General features: G+C 30.2%; 4 protein-coding genes across 5 annotated transcripts; 2 read left to right on the top strand and 2 right to left on the bottom strand.

The window, feature by feature from the left end:
• Positions 1-1,433: 1,433 nt before the first annotated feature.
• LOC114382698 (protein NSP-INTERACTING KINASE 1-like) lies at positions 1,434-5,850 on the bottom strand. Of its 2 annotated transcripts, XM_028342275.1 has the most exons (11): positions 5,470-5,849; positions 5,214-5,346; positions 4,994-5,065; positions 4,742-4,885; positions 4,580-4,651; positions 4,432-4,491; positions 4,193-4,290; positions 3,905-4,054; positions 3,414-3,755; positions 2,664-3,043; positions 1,434-2,047 (listed from the first exon to the last, which is right to left on the bottom strand). In XM_028342275.1, exons 1-11 carry the CDS (start codon positions 5,570-5,572, stop codon positions 1,727-1,729), a joined length of 1,875 nt encoding a protein of 624 aa, XP_028198076.1. In that variant the 5' UTR covers positions 5,573-5,849; the 3' UTR covers positions 1,434-1,726. The 2 variants fall into 2 exon arrangements, with proteins under 2 accessions (XP_028198076.1, XP_028198077.1); XM_028342276.1 differs by lacking the exon at positions 3,414-3,755 and having other exon boundaries at positions 5,470-5,850.
• An 8,770-nt stretch (positions 5,851-14,620) lies between these two features.
• On the bottom strand, positions 14,621-15,523 carry LOC114381235 (stress-induced protein KIN2-like). Its single transcript, XM_028340440.1, has 3 exons — positions 15,421-15,523; positions 15,262-15,330; positions 14,621-14,888 (listed from the first exon to the last, which is right to left on the bottom strand). Exons 1-3 carry the CDS (start codon positions 15,472-15,474, stop codon positions 14,814-14,816), a joined length of 198 nt encoding a protein of 65 aa, XP_028196241.1. The 5' UTR covers positions 15,475-15,523; the 3' UTR covers positions 14,621-14,813.
• A 1,027-nt stretch (positions 15,524-16,550) lies between these two features.
• On the top strand, positions 16,551-17,445 carry LOC114381113 (stress-induced protein KIN2-like). The gene is made up of 3 exons (XM_028340294.1): positions 16,551-16,653; positions 16,744-16,812; positions 17,189-17,445. The coding sequence occupies exons 1-3, from the start codon at positions 16,600-16,602 to the stop codon at positions 17,261-17,263; spliced, it is 198 nt and encodes a 65-aa protein (XP_028196095.1). The 5' UTR covers positions 16,551-16,599; the 3' UTR covers positions 17,264-17,445.
• A 3,011-nt stretch (positions 17,446-20,456) lies between these two features.
• On the top strand, positions 20,457-21,343 carry LOC114381115 (stress-induced protein KIN2-like). The gene is made up of 3 exons (XM_028340295.1): positions 20,457-20,552; positions 20,857-20,925; positions 21,142-21,343. The coding sequence occupies exons 1-3, from the start codon at positions 20,499-20,501 to the stop codon at positions 21,214-21,216; spliced, it is 198 nt and encodes a 65-aa protein (XP_028196096.1). The 5' UTR covers positions 20,457-20,498; the 3' UTR covers positions 21,217-21,343.
• Positions 21,344-22,858: the final 1,515 nt, after the last annotated feature.

Here is a 22,858-nt window from a genome sequence, read left to right as displayed (position 1 = left end):
GACCTGATCCTAAGAAAAAATTTATTGGGAACCAAACGCAAACAACAAGCATTTATGAGGGACCAAAAACATATTTAAGCCAATAAATTATTCATGTGAGTTAAGGAGATTTAACCATTTAGTGACAAAAAAAATCCAAATAACAAAATATTTAGTTGTTCATTCACACACCATAAACTACAAACCGAATCTAATTAATCTAAGGATGACAAGCAACTACAAACTCAACTTATCTTGAAAATTGTGTGCGCGCATGCTAAATGTAATTTTTTATTACAAAAAATAGTAAAGTATAAATGTAATTTGATAAATTTAATTCTATTATTATTATTATGTAATCTTAAATAAATTTTAATTATTATAATCCATATATGATTATACGTTTCATATTTATGTTTATACTAATTTTTAACAATAAAATAGTTCTTATTTAATACTTCCTTATATATAAGTATTACCATTATTTATATTTGTAATCAACAGTACTAATAAGTTTTAATAATATTTATAGACAATATATTTCACTAAATTTTTAATTTTATTAATGACATTACATCAGCCCTTAAGGACTGATTTAATAACACCTTTTCATGTAGATTTCTTATGTAGTTTTTTCCTATGAATTTTGTCTTTTTGTTTTTTGTAAATTTTTTCCATGATTTTTTAATTTAAACAGTTTTTCTATAATTTTTTAAAATATGATTATTTCATTAAATTCAATGAAAATATTTCTTTCAACTTATCCTTACAAATTTCTCGGACTCGGATCATAGACCTATATCATTCAACTTTTCGCGTAAAATTACAGACTGAAATAAAAAAATAGAGTTTTTAGGGTGCCCAAATAATTTGGGATTATGATATTGTTAATTTTTTAACCAATCAAATTACATATTATCTTCTTATTAATTACTTTTTTGTTTTTTCAAATTAGTCCATCATTATTATTTTTTAAAGCTTTAAAATTGTAACTTTTTAAATTAGAAAATATGATTAAAGATATCTTTAAAAGTTTAAACTCTAAAATCTTTTTAGTTACTTTTAACACTTTTTTATAAAACCGATGCTTAAGAAAGAATAATAAGAAATTTTTAAACCCTAAACCCCAAAAGATTTTTTTTTTTATAAAAAGTGTTGAAAGTAACAAAAAAGATTTTAGGATTTAAACTTCTAAAGTTATCTTTAATCTTAAAAAAGTTAAAAATTTAAAAATTTAAAAAATAATAATCAAGGACTAATTGGAAAAAATGAAAAATAATTAACGAAAAAATGACATATAATTTGATTGATTAAAAAATTACCAATATCAAAACCCCTAAAATTATTGGGAACACCATAGAAACTCTTTAAAAAATAACATAAATGACAAATATCTCTAATAAATTATATTGAGCATCAAACATAATGAAATGAACAAAAGAAGGCAAGTAAGATCATTTAATTACTAGTTTCACTGAAAAACTAGTAAAGATTTTCATTTTCTCTTAACTTTACAAAATTTTTCACTACAAACTCATCTTCAACAAAGTCTATGTACATTAGAAATAAGTAAAACAACCAAAAGCCTTTCCAACTTTGAAGGCTTCTATATACCATACAACATACAAATGGACTCAATTATCATATGTTCTTCAATTTCATATACTTTCTTTAGTAAACTAGAAAACCGATCATATGAAAGAAAAATAAATTAAAAGTAAAAGAACTAAAGAAGACTATGAAAAATTCACCTAGGGCCTGAGAGTTCCATGGCTTGGACTAACAATGAAGAATCATCAGTGAGGTCAGAATACCTATCTGATGAAGAGAGTTCTTGTGGTTTGCAGTTAGAAGTGTCAGCACTTTGTGAGGCTTCCCATTTCTCTGCCAGCCCATCACCTTCAAGCATGCGTACAACTTCGGACATTTTGGGCCTGTGGCCCGGAAGATATTGTGTGCACAAGAGTGCCACTTGAACAATTTCCTCAAGCTCAATCCGGTCATAGTTGGTCTTGAGATCCTTGTCAACGAGCAACTCAAGCTTCTTCTCTTGATGAAGTTTCCTTACCTGAATGAATGTCCACATATAAGGACTTATTACACTTTTCAGAAGAGCATAGTTTTCTCAAACATTGTTGCTCTTTATAAAAGGTTTTCAAGGAAAAGAACATCTTTGGTTATTTTTTACCGTTGGTGTGATTTTGGTCCCAAACTCAGATTAATAGTGTGTTTGGACGCGTTCTAAAGTCACATAAATTGGTATTTTCACATCAAATGTAAGAACAAATGCAGAAACTACTTAGGCAAGACACTAGCCACAACATGTAAATCCAAACATGCACGTATTTTACAATAAATAGGTGCATGTTTTACAAATCTAATGGTCTCAAAGCCATTCATTAGTTTGGAATTTTACAATAAATTTTACTATATGCTGGACACACATTTGGTTCAGCCTTTCTTTTTGCACAAATAGTCGTTTTATTTTTCAAAATTTCTTGTAATTTTTTTTTTGACAAAAATAAAGGATAACTTTTTTAAAATAAACTTAACAAGATTTTAACCAAAATTAATTTAATTTTGTAAAATCAAGTTTGCAAATTTTCATCCAAAAACACAATTACTCTTCAACTTAGCAAAGTGGGAAAAGAACTTTGATGAATGACAAAGGGAAACAAGCTTACCCAATCAAGCATGGCTCCTTTTTGGTTGGCTGCTTTGCCAAATTCTAGTGCCCTTTGGCCTGTGATCAATTCAAGAAGCAGAATGCCAAATCCAAAGACATCAGTCTTCTCAGAAGATTGCCCTGTGGAAAGGTACTCTGGTGCAATATGCCCAACTGTACCCCTCACTGCAGTTGTGACATGTGAATCTTGGTGATCTAAAAGCTTTGCCAGCCCAAAATCTCCTACCACTGCCTCACAATAGTCATCAAGCAATATGTTTGCAGCCTTCACATCTCTATGGATTATCTTTGGATCACACTGCTCATGAAGGTATAGTAGTCCCCTTGCTGCTCCTAAGGCAATTTGCTTCCTTGTGCCCCAGTCCAACACTGGCTTACCTGCAAATATCCATCACTGGTATATGAATCAGCCACTCAACTTACATAGCACATGCATGTTCATTTTAGTTCTGTTTAGATAAACTTCTCTATATGCACCTTTGAGAAGAAAATAAGAAGTTAAAATCAATTTATGTACCTTAGTTTTTGGAGAAATCAAGTGATGAGGGAGGTTCTATAAGAGTTGAGTAGATAAGTTGATTTTAATTTATAGGAGAAGCTTAATTTATTTTACTTATTTTAATCTTCTATAAATACTTAGTGGGAAGTTTATCCAAACAGGGCTTAAGTCTGATACAATAACCATTATTTACTCAAAAGCTCTATCAGGGACTGTAGAAAAGGTGTCTCTTTCTACCGTTGAGCTTACCCTTGAGCCTAGAAGCAACACTGCCATTGGACATGTAAGGATAAACCAAAAGCCTTTCTGTTGGTGTCATGCAAAATCCATACAGTTTGAGGAGGTTTCTGTGCACTGCCAAGCTGATCATTTCAACTTCAGTCTGAAATTGTATATCTCCTCCAATGGCATTGCCATCTTTAAGCCTCTTGACTGCTAAAAGAGTGCCATCTGAGAGAATTCCCTTGTAGACATTTCCGAAACCACCCTTTCCAAGAATGTTTTTGTTGCTGAAGTTCTTGGTAGCAATCTGGAGTTCTCTTAAATGAAACCTCTTCAAGTTTCCAAGGTAGACTTCTTCATGATGCCGGTCTATAGTGATTCAGAGTTAAGACATAAATTGGAGGAACTATTATAATTGGACCAAATATGTTCAAAGTTTAAGATATGTTGCACTAGCACAATGTTTTGTATAGTATAGTTATGCATAATTTTAAGCTTCAATTAAATAGGAAATATACCTTTAACATCAAAGAATGCCTGTTGTTTATGCTTGTGCCTCCTCCATAGAACAAGTCCAACACCAAGAACTATCAAGCTGAGGCATCCCAAACTTAAACCAAAGGCTATGGCCATTTTGTGAGCCTTTTTTCTGCCTGATGGTGAAGCATCTAGGGAAGCAAAGAAAATTGCTATCAACATTAGTACAATGATTATGCAGAATGTATCAAAATGCAACATAAGGAAAGTGATGTAAGGAAAAATCATTCAATTGCAAAAAATCATGAGCAAATCTGAAAGTATCTTACCCTCAGTATTGTTCAAGTTCATTGGCATAGGCATAAGTGTCATCCCATGGCAATTTTTTTCTTTTTCTGTAGCGCAAACTAGGGGGTTTCCTACAATACTGAAACAACACAAGGGAATGAGAAGAATTTTGAAGTCAGTACAAAATTCTTCTGTATTTTGCAAACACAGAAATACATTAATTAACGTCATCAAAGTGAAAGGCCAAGAGACAGAGAGAGGGAGGGAGATAAAGTTTTACCTGAATGATTTGGCCAAAATTTTAGGTATAGGGCCACTCAGATTGTTGTAAGACAAGTCACTGAAATGATGATCACAAAGAAGTCATTAGAAATACAAAAAACAAAATAAATGCAGAAGAGAAAAACAAAATTGGTCATGAAGATTACAAGAAAGCAAGCTGTGCCATGTTAGCTAGTGACTCTGGGCATTCTCCATCAAAACTGTTATTATTAAGCCTCCTGAAACCATTCAAGAAACCTGGTTAGTTTACACTGATAATATGACATATTCTAAGCTTCAATCATTGCTCATAAATGCTTTATGCTCACAAGTATTGTAGTCTTCTCAGATGACCCAAAGAGGGGGGAATTTCCCCACTTAAGAAGTTATCAGAGAGATCAAGTGTTTGAAGCTTGGAAAGTTTTCCTAGCTCTGAAGGGATTGGTCCAGTTATGTTGTTATTCTGTAGCACCCTGAAAAGTGATCCAGAACACCCAAACTAGTATTAATGGAAGTAATAAATATAAGAAGAATCGATCTTGAGAATTCTAAAATGCATAGTGTTTTCTAAGATTACTTACACAGTCTGAAGATTTGTTAGGTTTCCTATGCTTGGAGATAGAGTGCCAGACAAATTTTGACTGGGAATGCCCCTAGAAAAGCAGGACCAGGTTCATCAAACTGTTAAAAACATTTTACAACACAACCTTGATATTTGTTGTGGAATGTTCAACATTTTAAGCTTTTGTTTTGTAAACATTCCAACTTGAAAATGCAGCAGAAGATTGAAGAGAGACTCACAGGCTAATAACAAGATTCTCAGGGGAACATGTGACCATGTTCCAGCTGCATGGATCAACTGCATCCCCATCCCAATTATCTAGAATACCATGAGGATCCACAAGAGAAGCTTTTATGCCCATTAAAGCTTGCACTACATCAAGAGAGACATAAAGACTCAGTTCAAAATTCTCACTAATGAACTGATTTGAAGACATGGAATTTTATGCTTTTGTACAAATCTGTGAAACTATGAAGGACAAAAGTTCAAATTTACCTTCAAAGTTCACACCCTTTGGAGAAAGCAAAGCATTCGAAGAGCTCCAAAACCAGAAGAAAAATAAAAAACAAAGAATCGCTTCTCCTCTTGGCTTCCCCATTCAATTGGATTGGAAAAATATCAAAGAACCAATTACAAGTACTGGAAACACCTCATGGTAGTGTAGTACTAAAGGATAAAGATAATGAGGCTATTATAGTTCCTCTCAAATGAATGTTCTTTCAATTCTTCTGCAGTGGTTTTCAAAAAAATTAAGTGCCAGAATCCCATTCACCAAAAATCTTGTGTCAGACCCAAGAAAATAAGACAGGCTTTTGATAATATAAAGGGAGAACTAGCATAGCATGCCCTGCCATTGAGCCAGGTTTTGTAAAACAAGATAATGTGTTGTTATGGCCTTAAAATTAGCCAATTGAAGTTAAAATTTGAATGACACATGGCAGGGGAGAGAATATGCCAGGGACAGAATGGGAAATTCAGTTGTGCGTTAATCATGCACATGCCAAGGAAACAGAAAGAGCTTTTTAACAATTATTTATTCACACCAAAGTAAATAAAGCCAAAAAAACACACTGGACCATGAGAGAGAGCATATTATTTTACTAGTATAAGTGAAATTATGCAGATTCACATAACATAACAACGTTTTTTATCCCTTGTTTTTGGTGTAAAATGGTCAAAATCCTTTCATATTTTTATACATTAGTGACAGTGTCTGTTTGCCTAGATATGGGCACTTGCAAGCTACATGCTCAGTTGAATTACTCAAAAAACTTGACCTATAAGTTGATTAGCTTATGTATGAGATGGATAATATGTGCTTCGGGCTTTGAAGAATCCAACATTCCCTGGGTTTGGACACTCAGTAAAGTTCCAAGCCCCAAAATTTTTAAAACAAAAGTATTGAGAATGTGAGAATCTCGAGGAAGTGGGGGGTTATGGGGGCTCGAAATTGATGATGAATTTGGTCACCCACTATGCCATGACCCATGAATAATTCTTTGTTGGCTTTCTATTTTGTTAAGAAAAAATTATATAAATGTATGTTTGGATGCATTAGAATTAAGTGTAAATATCAAAGACGTAATTTTAGGTAAAAAAAATTATATGTTTAACTTTATATTAAGGAATTGATTTTGAAATTAAATAATTCTATGAAGCTTTTCCATTGAATAAATATTTGAGTAAATTATAGCAACATTTTCTGAGTTTTTTCTTTTTTATCAAATTACATGTAACTTTATTCTTTGTATTTTCTTACACTAATTTTATTTAAGTTTGAAACATCTTCTATGGTTGAAAATATTACACTCACCCCTCAATACTCTCTCAAATCTTGCACTTACATTTCCTACAAGAAAGATAAATGTAATGGTTTAGAAAACAATAAATACTTATATAATTACGTGAAACATAAGAAAATAATGTTGTAATTTGCTCTCAACATTTTTAGATTGAGTTTTACTATTGATTTACTTTTATAATAAAAAATAATATAAATCATATAATTTCAAAATCACTACTTAATAAGTTAATAAGGGATCTTCAACCCACTTCTCAAAGTTGAAGAATATTAGACATCTTGATGGTAGAGTTTGCAGAACTAAACATTTTTGGATGATCTACTAGCATCTTAACCGCAGATGACAACGTGACAAATTCAACAACTATAGTTAGGATAGACTCTAATATTATCTTAAAATTATGCTTGTACCTAATTAAATCCTATAGAATTAATTTGTAAGATGAAAGTTGTACCTACTTATATATTTTATTTTGACAATATCTTTGATTGACATGAGATCTCTAACAAATATAAAATTATTTTAGATTGTTAGTGTAAAGAAAAAGTAACACAAAATAAATATATATTTTTATTTATAAAGATAAATATATTTAGTTGAGCTGTAAATGTTGGGTCATGGTAATGGCATAGATTGGAAGTACTTTATTTTAGATCCCGTAAACCACTATAAGATAACCATCAAAGTTGGGCCACTTCCGTGTATTCCCTCAGCAAACAGCCATTCCCCTAAATTTGTTCAAAATGAGTAAAATTTTCTAAAGTAAAAGCTGCCATCCCTCTCTCTCCTTTCAAAGAACCACATATTATTTTTTTTCCATTAATCATGTTTCTTTCTTTTTGATATCTAGTCAAGTCCACTTCAAGCTCAACCAAGGCGCATGCTCAATTATAGTGGGACAAACTTGCTTTGCTTTTATACTGGCACCAAGAAAAACAAACCTCCAAAGTATAAGTTTCGTACATAGTTTTAATATTATATGTTACCATTATATATAATACCGATATTTTTAAATATATTGAACTGATTATGATCAAATTAGTAATGATTAAATATTATATTTTACTTAATATGTTAAATAATATAATAACATATTCAAGTTTAAATATAAACATATTATTGAAAATTATACTATTTTTTTCATAAACTTAAAAATAAATTATAATCTAATATTAATATATTATAATATAATACTTAAACTGAAGTTTCTAACCCTTAAAAAAATATCAAGTTTTATAGAATTTATTTTTTAATTCTTGAGTTTCAAACTGATTTCATCTTATTTTTATATGTATAAATAAAGTTTGGACATCCAAAGTGTTATTGCCACTTAATGATTTATAAACACCCTCTTTCTTTACTCACTCAGATACAATTCGTGAAGCCCATGCCCCATAGGATAGTAAAAACAAATAATATCTCAAAAGTAATAAGCCTAACAATGTAAGTAAGTAAATTTGAGTTCAGAATATTAACACCAAAAATAGGGCCTTAATTTTTTAAAAAAATTAGCAAAAAAATATATAAAAAAAATTAGATACAAGTACAAGGAGTACCCCAATCCATATAAAAAAAGTTCTTTTTATAAAGCTTTAGACCATTCATAGAAGAAGAAAAAAACTTCACCTTGACAGTTAACCATAGCAAAGACCTAAATATAATAAATTCATCACATACTCTACATTTGATACTTCACTTTTGAAGATAATACTATTTATAATGTATAAAAAAAATCTTATAATGCTTAAAAATTGAGATAAAGGTAAGTTATAACCAATCTTCCCTTACCTTCGTTATCAAGACATCTTTTTATAATACAGGAAAAATGTGTGCAAAGAAAAGTGGTAAAACAAAAATTCACTCCGATCCATCAATCCGCGTTTACTTTACTATAGAAGATTGATTGTAAATTGATGTGAATGTTTTGTACGAAACCGGAAGCTAGTATATGCTATGACACTATGAATGGAGTACATGTGGGGTTTGTCTAGCTTCAAAACAACGCAGTTCAATTATTGTTCTAAGCAAATGTTCGTTTGACGGTGTGACAAATTCATAGAACACCATTATTAGTCTTGTAGGAGAAAATCATTGCTTTGAATGGAATCGTGATTTGGAACATATCTTTGCTATCTTTTATGAGTTATAAGACTAATATGTATCCAAAGTGTTATACCACAAGATATATATATATATATATATATATTGCCTCTCTTTGAAATAAAAAAATGAGATGAAAAGAAATTGCAGCGACTCCGTTTAGTCCTTTTAAATTTGTTCTCGTCGTTTCTTAAAATTGGGATAGTTAATTACAACAATCATTTACATGGGCGCGTATGAAGATTGAGCGTATGGTTGAAATTGATAATTAAATTTTATAATAAAAAATATTATAGTAAAATAGACACGACACAGCATTAAAAAAGTTGTACAATTTCCATTTGATGAGTATGTACTTGGACTTACAAATTAGGTAAAAGTAAAAAATATATATATGTTTTGTTTTTGAAGCTATATATAGGTTCTTATCTAAAAACAGTACTACTTTGATAATTTTATTTGATTTATACCTAGATTATATATTTTTTATTAAGCAATGATTTAAAAAATTCACGGAATAGATTGATTTCTAACTAAAAAGTGGTTAGGTATACAGTTTATATAACACGAAAAATTAATGGTGTGTTGAAGAAAAGAAACAAAGTGGATGTAAATATGGAATAGAGAAATATGGTGGATGAAAATATACGAGAAATAGGAAATTTTTGTGATATTTGGTTGAAGAAAAATAAATAAAAATAGATAAAAGAAATAAGAAAAAAAATAAAAAATTTTGATAGATAAATAATTTTTAAAATCAATTATATTTTGGTGGTATATGTTTGTGAAGGTTTCAAATTACAAAAAAATGCTAAGAATCATAAAAAAAATGTCAATATCTAGCCACCACAAAATGTGAAACATATAACAAGTATATTGTTAAGAAGATATTAACAACACACTCTAATATATTATTTTTAACACACAGTTATATACTTTGTTATTGATTAAAATTTATCAAAAATTACAAAATTAATAAAAAGAATCATTAAATAAGAAGTAAGACCACAAAAGTTCTTTATTTTCAATAAACTCTTATCTATAATAAAAAGTGTATATTAAAGAGAGTGTTGTTAACATTTTTTACTGTTTATTTTTGCACACTTTTGTTGAGAAATTAAAAAATGTGAATTCTAAGTTTTGTTATTCCTCTCATCTTTCCCCTCTACAAAATAGCCCACATTTTCTATCTCTTCTTTATATCATTTTCTTTCTTCCTATTTCAATGCTACCAAATAAAATAGAAGTAATAATAAAAAAAGATAATAATTTTTTAACACTTTCAATTCTTTAAACACTTAATCAATACTTTTGATTTCTTTTTATCTCTTTCTTCTTATCACATCATATCGTTTATCACATTTATATTTTTTTCTTTCTTATCTCTTAACCTTAAGAAAATTATGCTCAATATAGTGAAATGAAGCCACATCAATATTATTATAACTTAGATAATTAGATACAAGATTTTATTTGTTGTTAAATGATATCATCCAATCACATATATGCATGTTGAGTTTTTTGACTTCAATAATAACTATATTAAAAATAATTATTTAGGACTCAAATTTTAGTTCTTATATTTTTTTATATTTTTCCCGTTATAGTTACTAAAATTAAAAATATACAAATTTATAAGGAGTAAAAAAAATCTCACAATCAACAAAATTAAAAAAAATGAACTTACATTGGCTAAATTTATTACTAAGCTAAAAAGAAAATTGTTAATTACATATGCCTTCATAATTTTCACACGCATTATTTTATTACGTAAAACTTTACATATGGTGGGGTCACCGGTAATTAATGAGCGGGTTTATGTTACAAAACGGAGTTCTCATGTTATTTCCTTAACAATGAGTATGACTGTTAGTGACAAATTTTTGTATTTTTTAACATCCTCTTTATTATTTATTAATTAAAATTTATTAGAAATTATAAATTCATGAAGTTTTACAAGAAGTGAAATTTACAAAATTTATATTTTAAAATAAATTTTAATCAATAATAAGTATATTCATATAAAGAGTATGTTACAAAATATTTATTTTTTAATAATAATGAAAATAAAATTTAAATTTAAAATCTCGTACAAACTACTCCAATTGCCCACCACTAAATTATATCATAATATGTATCGCTACTTCTATTTCACTAACTAATTAAGGAAAAAAAAAGTAGGTCTAATACGTTCCTCCTTCCCCATTTTTAGTTTTTATAAAATATTACAATCTTACAATATATTAATTAATATAATTACATATATTAATGTTAATTTTATTTTGTCCATTTCCCAAATATATATTTTTATCCGTATTGTGTCACTAATAATTAATAAAATTGGTGTTAAAAAATATAAAAAGTGTTATTAGTATAAGGAATTGCATGATGGCACATGACCACTAAAAAATGAACTTCTTTTTCCATTTGCTTGGGGTGTGACCTTGCGTATTCTTCCAATGCAAATCAAGTAGTGCTAGCTTTGTACGTTGGAGTCTACATGCATATGATAGGGTGCTATATTTAGTTTCCCCCCAAGCAAATTAAGGAAGATGTGATTGCTTCCTGCATATGTTCAGAAGGTCGGATAAATGATGTACCAAAAATAAACTTCAACATGAGTGTTAATTAGAAGTAACATATAGACGAATCCTACTTTAGCATGAAAAATACACTCTCAAATTCTTTCCTTAGCTCCAACATACTCATTTCCACAATTAAGAAATTATATATCCTGGGAAGGATTTACATTACCTGAGTTTTACATGGTTGTAATTAGTTAATCTTAATCATTGCATTTTAAGAAAATGAAAGATTAAGACGAAGAATAAATTTTTTAAAGTTATTATTAAAGTAACTTAATCTCTCCTCACACAATAAATAATCATTTTCAACATGCTTGAATATGATCTATTGATATTATATCATATGGGTATTTGGCACAATATCATATGTTGGCAAGTGTCCGAATAACCAAAATACTCTTTAGTTGAAGGGTAATGCCACATTAATCAACTAAACACAAATAAAGAAGACATCTTGATTAATTGCAATAATCATGGTCAAGGAGCATAACCCCAAGGTAAAGTTGGGTTACCTAAAATGGTAATCAAACATAAAAGTCCACATGGTCCAAGGCCCATTGAAGTATGTATAAACGGGTGTGGGAAATTTGATGAAAGGCATAAGGATCGTATAGGTCATAAGCTAAGTATGTACTCTAGAAGAAGGGCCTAGATCACTCTTGTCCCTTGTGGGGCTTGTTCGGTAGTCACAAAAGTTCCATATCACTTAGGAGTTAAGACCAAGGGTCATTTTATAAACACTTTTTCTCTCAACCCACCAAGTTGTAATTTACAAGGATAAAACCGTGATGGCCACCAGGCATATAAGTGCATAATATCTCGGATACGAGGATTATAACGATGCTTGTGGACTTGAGGTTAGTACAACATGTTTATTTATTACTCTAGGCCAAAATCTTATTTAAGCGTCACAGTATCTTTGTAGGTATTTCATCCTCCAATAAAACATTTTATGAAACTCAGTAAAAGACCTCAAAGAGAAAAACACTAAAAAGAGAAAAATATCCAATCATATTTAGACAAAAACATGTATCTTCCTCTTATTTGTCTTTCAAATTGTGTTCATTTTACAATCTAACAGACTAAACATATTTTATATTAATTTTTTTCATCTTATTAGATCATATATATTTATTCAAATTAACGGATATCACTTTACATATACATTAGAGTACTCCTTATACTCTATTTAATATAAGCTTTTCCTTAAAAAAAGATTAAATTAAAATAGAGTTAATTAATATAATGAATTATTTCTAGAAAACTTAATCCTCATAATATATAAGACATGATATAATTAATAACTTATGATTCTGAAAACTTGTGGAAGTTACAAGAGTCAACTACAAGAAATTAATTAAAGTATTATACGTACCGGTAAAAAAAATTCATTATTAATAATTTTTGTCACTAATATTTGTGTCATTAAAATAATATTATTAACGATTTTTCAAAAAATACATATAAATTGTTTTGTAACTATTGTTAATTTTTTTTAGTTAACAACTAATTAACCATATATCTTCATAACTGAATTAAAAACTGATTCGTCTACTTGATATATTCCTAATTTTATTTCAATCACATAAATTAATAAAGAAAAGAAGAGAGTTAAGAAATTAAATTAAATTAGGGCCAACACGTCCGCATGGTGTACTAACTAAGAAAAGTTCAGTTAGGAAATTAAAAACAGAAAGAATCGGAAACTAATGACCAATATTATATATACCTAGCAATAGAGCATTGAACAAAATTGACCCAACGTAAGAAAAGAATTCAACAATTAAAAACTACAAACTGACAAAATAGATACACAACCTAAGGACGAATCTGACGAGACAACAGCTAGACTGACAGTGCCCCTTCCTCGCACCAACTCGACCATAACCTTTGATGAAGTTCCAAGTTAAACCATATGTCTTTATTTTCTGTGTCTTATCTTCTCTTGTCCTTGGCTACAATAGATCACTTTTATGGTGATATTCCAATCACAGACATCACACAAGACATGCATTCTATGGCTGCCATGTGTGGGAATGCACTTGAACTTTACACGTGGCCTATTTTGATTGGAGAGGTAGCTTCTTAAAATTAAGTTGCACTAGGTCATCACCTATTCATTAGTAGAAGTACCCGCATTGGAAGAGAGAATGTAGCATGCCAAAATCAATTTTCATGGAAAAGGGCATGCATTGGTTATTATGTTCATTATCAACGTAGAACTAAACAAGGAATGTGCTGTTTGTATGAAAATTACGGCACGAACGATCCCCATCTCTAGTATGGTACCCTGGAATCCCAAGGGTCATCATGGAAGTTTGTACAATACATATGGTTTAGCTAAGCATGCATTGGATTTTGTTTTGATAAGCTAGCCAAGTAAGGATGATTTAGGTTATACATTTTCCTTTTTTCTAGTGATGTGTAAAATATTTAAGACTCACACAAGAACAATTGTATTTTTTAAGACTTAAATATGTTTTTCATCTATAATAAATATTTAATTTTTATATAAATTTTTGTTTTGCTTTGAGTATTAATAAAATAATAATTTTATTTTTTTTTATCTTTGATGTTTTTTTTAGTTTATGATAAATTAACAAATTTTGTATTTGTTTTATGATAAAAGAATTTTATTTGTAATTAGTGAGAACTAAATTAAAATTCACTAATTTATTATAGAATAAACACAAAATTCATTAATTTATTAGGATTAAAACAAAATATCAAAACCAAAAAATAAAATTATTATCTTATTAGAGAGACGATGAAAACAAAAATTTATAAAAAAATACATGTAAAACTTGAGTATTTATTTGAGATAAAAAATACTTAAACCTTGTTTTAATTAAGTAGCCATGTCCCATATTAGAAGACACAAATTAAACTAGCTGGCTAGATGTGATAAAATTTAAAGTTGAGACATGTCAAACTTTTATTGAGCTAACCGCACACAAATCTATTGAGTAGCTCGATCTAATTGCCATCCCTACTGTCACAAATTTTGGATCACATCTTCATAGTCACTTTTTAGTGTTAGTCAGTGTGTTTCCGTATGTTAGAATTTAGAACCAATACAAAATTCACCAAAAGAAAAAAAAAAGATAAAACTATTCAAATTGAAACTTGAATCTTGATCATTAACGAAACTGGTTCCGCTAAACTAATGATGGAAAATGATTACATTTGAAATAAAATGGAATCATGTTAATGTTTCTGCAAAATGAAATAAAATGAATACATTTGAAACAAAAATGAATCTCGTTTCTGCAAGATACATCAATCAGCAGTGCATAACAGGGTTTATTTCAATGGAAAACCAAGTCCAACATAATGATCCCCTAAAGCTTCATTAGTTGTTCATCCCTGTTGCATTCTTCACAGCATCAGCTGCTCCTTGTGCTTTAGCCTGCATTTGCTGCCCTGCCTGTGTACACAAAAATTTAAAATAAATTAACTTAATTTTAGGGTGTCCAATTTATTAAGATTTTAATTTTCATGCCTTGATAATGTATAATATTTTTATACTATTAACTATTTAGAAATCATGATAAATTATAATATAATTATTATAAGATTCAACAAACATATTATTTATATATATATATATATATATATATATATAAAATAATAAATTTTTTTCTAATCGAACGACCGTGTAATTCTTTACACGGTGTACGAATATATTTATTCATTTATTAATGAATGTAAATATGGATTGAACATGTGCATGTTATCACATCATTATTAATTAATCTATTTGATTTGGACAAAAGTTGACAAAATCAATGTAGAAGAACCTGTTGCATGGAGTTTTGAGCAGATTGAGCAGCACTGCTAGCCTTGTCCATCATGTTGCCAGCCTTTTCCTGCAATAGCACAAAAATACTTGTGCGTGAGTTCTCAATATCATCGAGCACATGAAGAAACTATTCAGATAAAAAGTTAAAGGCATATACTTGAGCTTGGCCCTTGGCTTGTCCTGCATTGTAGCTCATGTTTTGGGAGTCCATATCTTGATTCTCGTACTAATTAAACTGTTTGTGAAAATCAAGTATTGTTTTAATTTTTCGATTGCATCTTTTCTGATTCTCTGTTGTAACTTATATAGTTTCTCAATGCACTGAAGCATTCAACACGTGTTTCTTCTCACATTTTGTTACACAAACTATGGTTCTCAGTTTACTCCTTCACTTATGTTTTCTAGGGCACGTGCCATCCCAATTTTGGAAAGTGGCTTCCGCATTTGTTGATCATCATATATGCATGTGGAGGAGATTCATTCATTATTTCAATCTCCCACTTAATTAGCTAAGACGAGTTCTTATCTCATTTGCCAATAGAGAAATCTTAATACCATTTTTATAATCCATTTTTATAATCTCATTTGCCAATAGAGAAATCTCATTTGCCAGATAATGGTGATGCAATATAATTATGTTTAACATAATACTAAATATTTAAAAATTATTATTTTTATTTATATAAATAAATAAATATAAAATGATATATATATATATATATATATATATATATATATATACATATAATTTAAAAAATCCTGTGCAAGGCACGATTTCAATGTCTAGTTAATATAATATAATCACATATTAACTAGTAATTACACAATCTTGTTTATTTTTCTTAACAACTCGTCAAACAAAATTAACGGTATTTACACACCTAGTTACCTTGGATAGACAGATAAATGATACTCATGCATGCATCACATTTAGTATGTCACAATTTGTTATACGTGTGTCGACCTTTCTACTAAAAGATTATAAAAATGGTATTAAGATTTCTCTATTGGCAAATGAGATAAGAACTCGTCTTAGCTAATTAAGTGGGAGATTGAAATAATGAATGAATCTCCTCCACATGCATATATGATGATCAACAAATGCGGAAGCCACTTTCCAAAATTGGGATAGCACGTGCCCTAGAAAACATAAGTGAAGGAGTAAACTGAGAACCATAGTTTGTGTAACAAAATGTGAGAAGAAACACGTGTTGAATGCTTCAGTGCATTGAGAAACTATATAAGTTACAACAGAGAATCAGAAAAAAGATGCAATCGAAAAATTAAAACAATACTTGATTTTCACAAACAGTTTAATTAGTACGAGAATCAAGATATGGACTCCCAAAACATGAGCTACAATGCAGGACAAGCCAAGGGCCAAGCTCAAGTATATGCCTTTAACTTTTTATCTGAATAGTTTCTTCATGTGCTCGATAATATTGAGAACTCACGCACAAGTATTTTTGTGCTATTGCAGGAAAAGGCTGGCAACATGATGGACAAGGCTAGCAGTGCTGCTCAATCTGCTCAAAACTCCATGCAACAGGTTCTTCTACATTGATTTTGTCAACTTTTGTCCAAATCAAATAGATTAATTAATAATGATGTGATAACATGCACATGTTCAATCCATATATTCATTAATAAATGAATAAATATATTCGTACACCGTGTAAAGAATTACACGGTCGTTCGATTAGAAATTTATTTTATATATATATATATATATATATATATATATATATATATATATATATGATATGTTTGTTGAATCTTATAATAATTATATTATAATTTATCATGATTTCTGATTAGTTAATAGTATAAAAATATTATACATTATCAAGACATGAAAATTAAAATCTTAATAAATTGGACACCCTAAAATTAAGTTAATTTATTTTAAATTTTTGTGTACACAGGCAGGGCAGCAAATGCAGGCTAAAGCACAAGGAGCAGCTGATGCTGTGAAGAATGCAACAGGGATGAACAACTAATGAAGCTTTAGTGGATCATTATGTTGGACTTGGTTTTCCATTGAAATAAACCCTGTTATGCACTGCTGATTTATGTATCTTGCAGAAACGAGATTCATTTTGGTTTCAAATGTATTCATTTTATTTCATTTTGCAGAAACATTAACATGATTCCATTTTATTTCAAATGTAATCATTTTCCATCATTAGTTTAGCGGAACCAGTTTCGTTAATGATCAAGATTCAAGTTTCAATTTGAATAGTTTTATCTTTTTTTTTTTCTTTTGGTGAATTTTGTATTGGTTCTAAATTCTAACATACGGAAACACACTGACTAACACTAAAAAGTGACTATGAAGATGTGATCCAAAATTTGTGACAGTAGGGATGGCAATTAGATCGAGCTACTCAATAGATTTGTGTGCGGTTAGCTCAATAAAAGTTTGACATGTCTCAACTTTAAATTTTATCACATCTAGCCAGCTAGTTTAATTTGTGTCTTCTAATATGGGACATGGCTACTTAATTAAAACAAGGTTTAAGTATTTTTTATCTCAAATAAATACTCAAGTTTTACATATATTTTTTTATAAATTTTTGTTTTCATCGTCTCTCTAATAAGACAATAATTTTATTTTTTGGTTTTGATATTTTTTTTTAATCCTAATAAATTAATGAATTTTGTGTTTGTTCCATGATAAATTAGTGGATTTTAGTTTAGTCTTGACTAATTATAAATGAATTTTTTTTATCATAAAGCAAATACAAAATTTGTTAATTTATCATAAACTAAAAAAAACATCAAAGATAAAAAATAAAATTATTATTTTATTAGGTGCTCAAAGCAAAACAAAAATTTATACAAAAATTAAATATTTATTATAGATAAAAAACATATTTAAGCCTTAAAATAATTAATATGTTTACCAATTGTGATGTACGGGATACATGGTCGCCTGAAAGGTGCATGATGCATTACATAAGCCAAACAACATCACTTTGAACTCATAGTGGTCGTGATGTGTGTGAAATGCGGTTTTGTGGATATCTTCTTCCGCCATCCGAATTTGGTGGAATCCCTTCCGTAAATCTAACTTGGAAAGCCAAAAGAAGCATGACCGAGTTTGTCCAGTAGCTCGTCAATGGTGGGCATGGGAAAGCGATCCTTCACCGTAATGGCGTTAAGGGCCCTGTAACCTATGCAACACCTCCAACTTCCATCTTTCTTCTTGACGAGAAGGACAGGGGAGGAAAATGCACTGAAGTTGGGCCGTATCAACCCTGATTCTAACGTGGAAGCGATTTGTTGTTCAAGCTCTGTTTTCTGGTAATGTGGGTACCGGTAAGGTTTGATGTTTACCAGGGCTGAGTTCGGAAGAAAATGGATATGGTGGGAAATTGGTCGAGTAGGGGGAAGGGAATTAGGTTTGTGAAAGATGTTTGTGAAGTGGTCAAGGACAGAGGTGATGAGGGTGGGTGTTTCAAGGTCGTGGGGGGGGGTGTTGTGTTGAAGGAGAAGAAGTGGGGTGGGCCGAGATTGGTGTTATATAGAACAGGGCTGAGATACTCTGTGTTTAGGCGAAACATTTGAGTTGTTCGGCTGAGGTAGTGGATAAGGTGAGGGTACATCAGCAAAAAGATGAACAGTTTGGCCCAAATGAACGAAGGACATGGTGAGAGTGTCATAATCAGTGGCTAATTGGCCTAGTGACTTAAGGGAAGATAAAACATAACGAGAGTGAATCTATGACCTTGGATGTCCATGTTCACCTATGGGGAAGTGGTGTTACACTCAAGGACGCTTCCATTTCCTACCATCACTTGGAGGGGAGGCGTTGGTGAAGACGAGAGAGTGGGAAACTTGGTGAGCCAAGATTGAATGAAATTATACGTGCTACTACCATCTATCAAAGTAATGATGCGGTGATGGCAAAGAGTTCCGAAAACATGAAAGGTTTTTGGTGCGGGCATCCCAGCCAGAGCATTGAGACTGATCTAGGGAATAGTGCTGGAGGAAGGTTCAATGGTAAGGGAGATGTCGGTGTCAGTGGTAGGAGCAAGGTTTGTGGGTTCGTAGTTGTCGTCGGCAATGAATAAATGGAGACGGGGCTTGCATCGATGATTGAGAGTTCATTTCTCGTCAAAATGATAGCAGAGGCCTTTGTCTCTGCGCACCTCCATTTCTTCCGATGTCAATCGCTTAAAATAAATTTTGGGGGGTGGGTTTCCGCCCAAAGATGGAGAAGGCAGAGTAGAGGTGGTAAATCGCAGACTGCAGTGGTAATCGTTAATTTTATCTTCTTGAAGGCAGGCTAGAGCGATAGCTTAACTAAGTGAGGGAGGTTGATGGGCTTTCACCTCACGGTGTAGTTTTGGCATGAGGTCAGAGATGAAACAACTCAACAGGAACGTCGAGGCAAGGCCGACAATCCGATTAGCCAAGCGTTCAAAGTCTGTAAGATAATCTGTAATAGTTCCCTTCTGCTACAACTTAAACACAGCTCTTTGCGGGTCACCGTAGACGAATGGAGCAAACCGAGACTCTAGAGCTTGGAGCATCATGGGCCATGAGGTGAAGAAACTGTTGCAGTTCATCCATTGGTACCACGATAACGCCTGACCTTCAATATGATTAAATTACATAAGTTTGATTTGGCTTAAACCCAAATATATAAGCACAAATTGCACTAAAGGTATTAATTTAGTTTGAATTTTTGGGTTTATCGAGTTTTTCAAAATTAATGGACTCCTCCATTTATGCCAATGCAAATTGTTTTCTGTTACTAGCTAGCTTGATGTAGCATGCTGATATGATATACCCAGGATAGATTTATTAATGCTACCCAAGCATGACCTAGTATCTCACACTTGGATGTGTGGACTTTCTAGCCAAGATTTCAGCCATTATATGGAACTGAAATTTCCCTATTATTAGTAAATAAGATATAAGAACTCGTCCAAAGCTAAGGTAGGAGATTGCAATAATGAATGAACCTCATCCACATGGATATATGTTGATCAACAACGGCCCAAGAATCGAAGAATGGCATGACATGTGCCCTTGAATACGCATGTAAAGGAGGAAAATGTGAATCACCATTGTGTATAGCAAAACGTGGGAAGAAACACGTGTTGAATGTTGCAATGTACTAGTATTGAGAAACTATATAAGTTACGACAGAGATTGAGAAAATATGCAATTGAAAAACAAAAACAACACTTGGTTTTCACAAAACAGTTTAATACAAGAATCAAGATGGACTCCCAAAACATGAGCAACAATGCTGGACAAGCAAAGGGCCAAGCTCAGGTATATGTCTTTAATTTTCTGTGTCAAGTAGAAACTGCTCAAAACCGTAGTGGTTCCGAATTATCTAATAATCATTTTATGCAGGAGAAATTATTAGATAATTTAAACCGTCAATGTCTCAATTAACTCTTCACAAGACATATAGCTAAATATTATTAATTTTTTCTTATAAATTAAAATTTTTAACCGTGTCATATAAATTAGTCGGGATGAAGGATACTTAGTCCAAGACTACCCAATAATTTGTGCTACATATGTGCTCAATTTTGATAACTCTTAGACAAGGTTTTTTGTGCTATTGCAGGAAAAGGCTAACACAGTGATGGACAAGGCTAGCAATGCTGCTCAATCTGCTCAAGAGTCCTTGCAAGAGGTTCCTATATATTTTATTTGTCTAAAAATAACTAATGCAAAATATATAATAGATTCATATAACAAATAACTTTAAAAAATTGAGCTTATAAATAAAAACGAAGGCAGTAATTAATAATGATTTCATAATGTTTATATGTTCATCAATCCATATATATATTCAATATTAAATTAAATTGCAGCCCCTAAAAGTAAGTCTATTTTGTTGTGTATATAGGTTGGACAACAAATGCAGGCTAAAGCACAAGGAGCTGCTGATGCTGTGAAGAATGCAACAGGAATGAACAAATGAAGCTAAATGGATAGTTATGCTGGACTTGGTTTCCATTGAAATAAATCCTGTTGTGCTGATATATTGATGTATTTTGCAGAAACATTATTCCATTTTTATTTTTCAAATTAATGTAATCATTTTCTAAGTTCAGCTAAACCAGTTTAAATTCAGTAATGATCAAAGTTCCAAATTTCAATGGTTGTAATATTAGGCAAACAAGCTGGCTAACACCAAAAAGTGACTAAAATTAAACAATAGCGATCCAAATCTTGTTAATTATGTCGTTGGAAATAAGATCAAGCTACTCAATATATTTGTGGGACGTTAGCTTAATAAAAGTTGGATTTTGGCTTAATTTTAAATTTTATTATATTGTATACAGTATACTCAAGTTGTGATGGATCAAGTTGAGAAAAAATTTGAAAGATTCAAAATAATTAAGATATAATATATCAATCAAATGTAATGATTTTGATAATATAATTACTTGTGAGTGATTTTAAACATTTAACGATATATTATTTAAATATTAATTACGTTCTTAGTTAATTGTCTTTATGAAATTAAAATACTTTTCTACTTTATTAAAAATATTTCTTAAGTTCTCTTTCACGACTTTTATATTCTCATTTGAATAAATTAGAGAATTCATCTATAAAATCTTTTTGTAAGAAACAAAAAATCTGTAAGAAACATTAGGTTTTTAACATACAACAAAATTTAAACGAGAATATGCAGAAAAAAAATAATTTTTCTATAACCTTTTTACAATTTAAGAAATAATCATATTTTTTTCAAAAGCATATGCAAAATAAAAAAAAATGTAAAATATATTCACAAAAAAAATCATAAAATTTGTCGAAAAAGTCTACATAAAAAATGCACGAGTAAAATATTGTTAATGCTTAAAATCAATTATGAGGGCTGATCTTATCAAAAGTAAAAACTTAAAATGGATAATAATAATAATAATAATAATAATAATAATAATAATAATAATAATAATAATAATAATAATGAAATGACTAAATATTATCTTCAATTAAAGTATTGCTCTATTTTTTTCATTGACTTAAAACTATTATAATTGAGGAGTAAATAGCTTTAAAGAATATTCAAAAGTAAAATTAAAAAATATCCTTATCGATAACTGATCAGGTTGGATTTTATTAATTTGATTGAGGCGGATCGAGTAAGCTCAACTCAATTTGATTTTTATATACAGAGAGAAAGTCTATAAATGAGGACTCTTATTATTATTATAATTTATTAAAAGTTGTAAATATAAATTATTCAATCATATTTAAAAAGGTCAAAATTAAAAGAAAAATACATCCGCCTTTTTAAATGATTATGCAATCACTAACTTTTAATCTTAATCATCTAGGTAAAATTATATGACCCAGATTTATAATTCTCTTTTCATTTTGAAGATTGAAGATTATTTTTACTACTGCTTGGTTGTGGTATCTATCATGTATTTTTGTCAATGGACTTTCACTAACAAGTAATTTATGACAGTTTGGAATTTGATACTGCTTTAACAAACCTCTAGAAAATATAACATGATTTACACAATAATATATAGTAGTTTCACACTTCCTCTGTTTGCCTCCTTTTTTGGTGTGCACATATTTTACCCTATCAGCTGAAAACTAAT

The sequence above is a fragment of the Glycine soja genome, chromosome 13 (genome assembly GCF_004193775.1).
Source record: "Glycine soja cultivar W05 chromosome 13, ASM419377v2, whole genome shotgun sequence".
In the NCBI taxonomy this organism is placed as follows: Eukaryota; Viridiplantae; Streptophyta; class Magnoliopsida; order Fabales; family Fabaceae; genus Glycine; species Glycine soja.
This window is presented reverse-complemented; position numbering and strand designations above follow the sequence as displayed.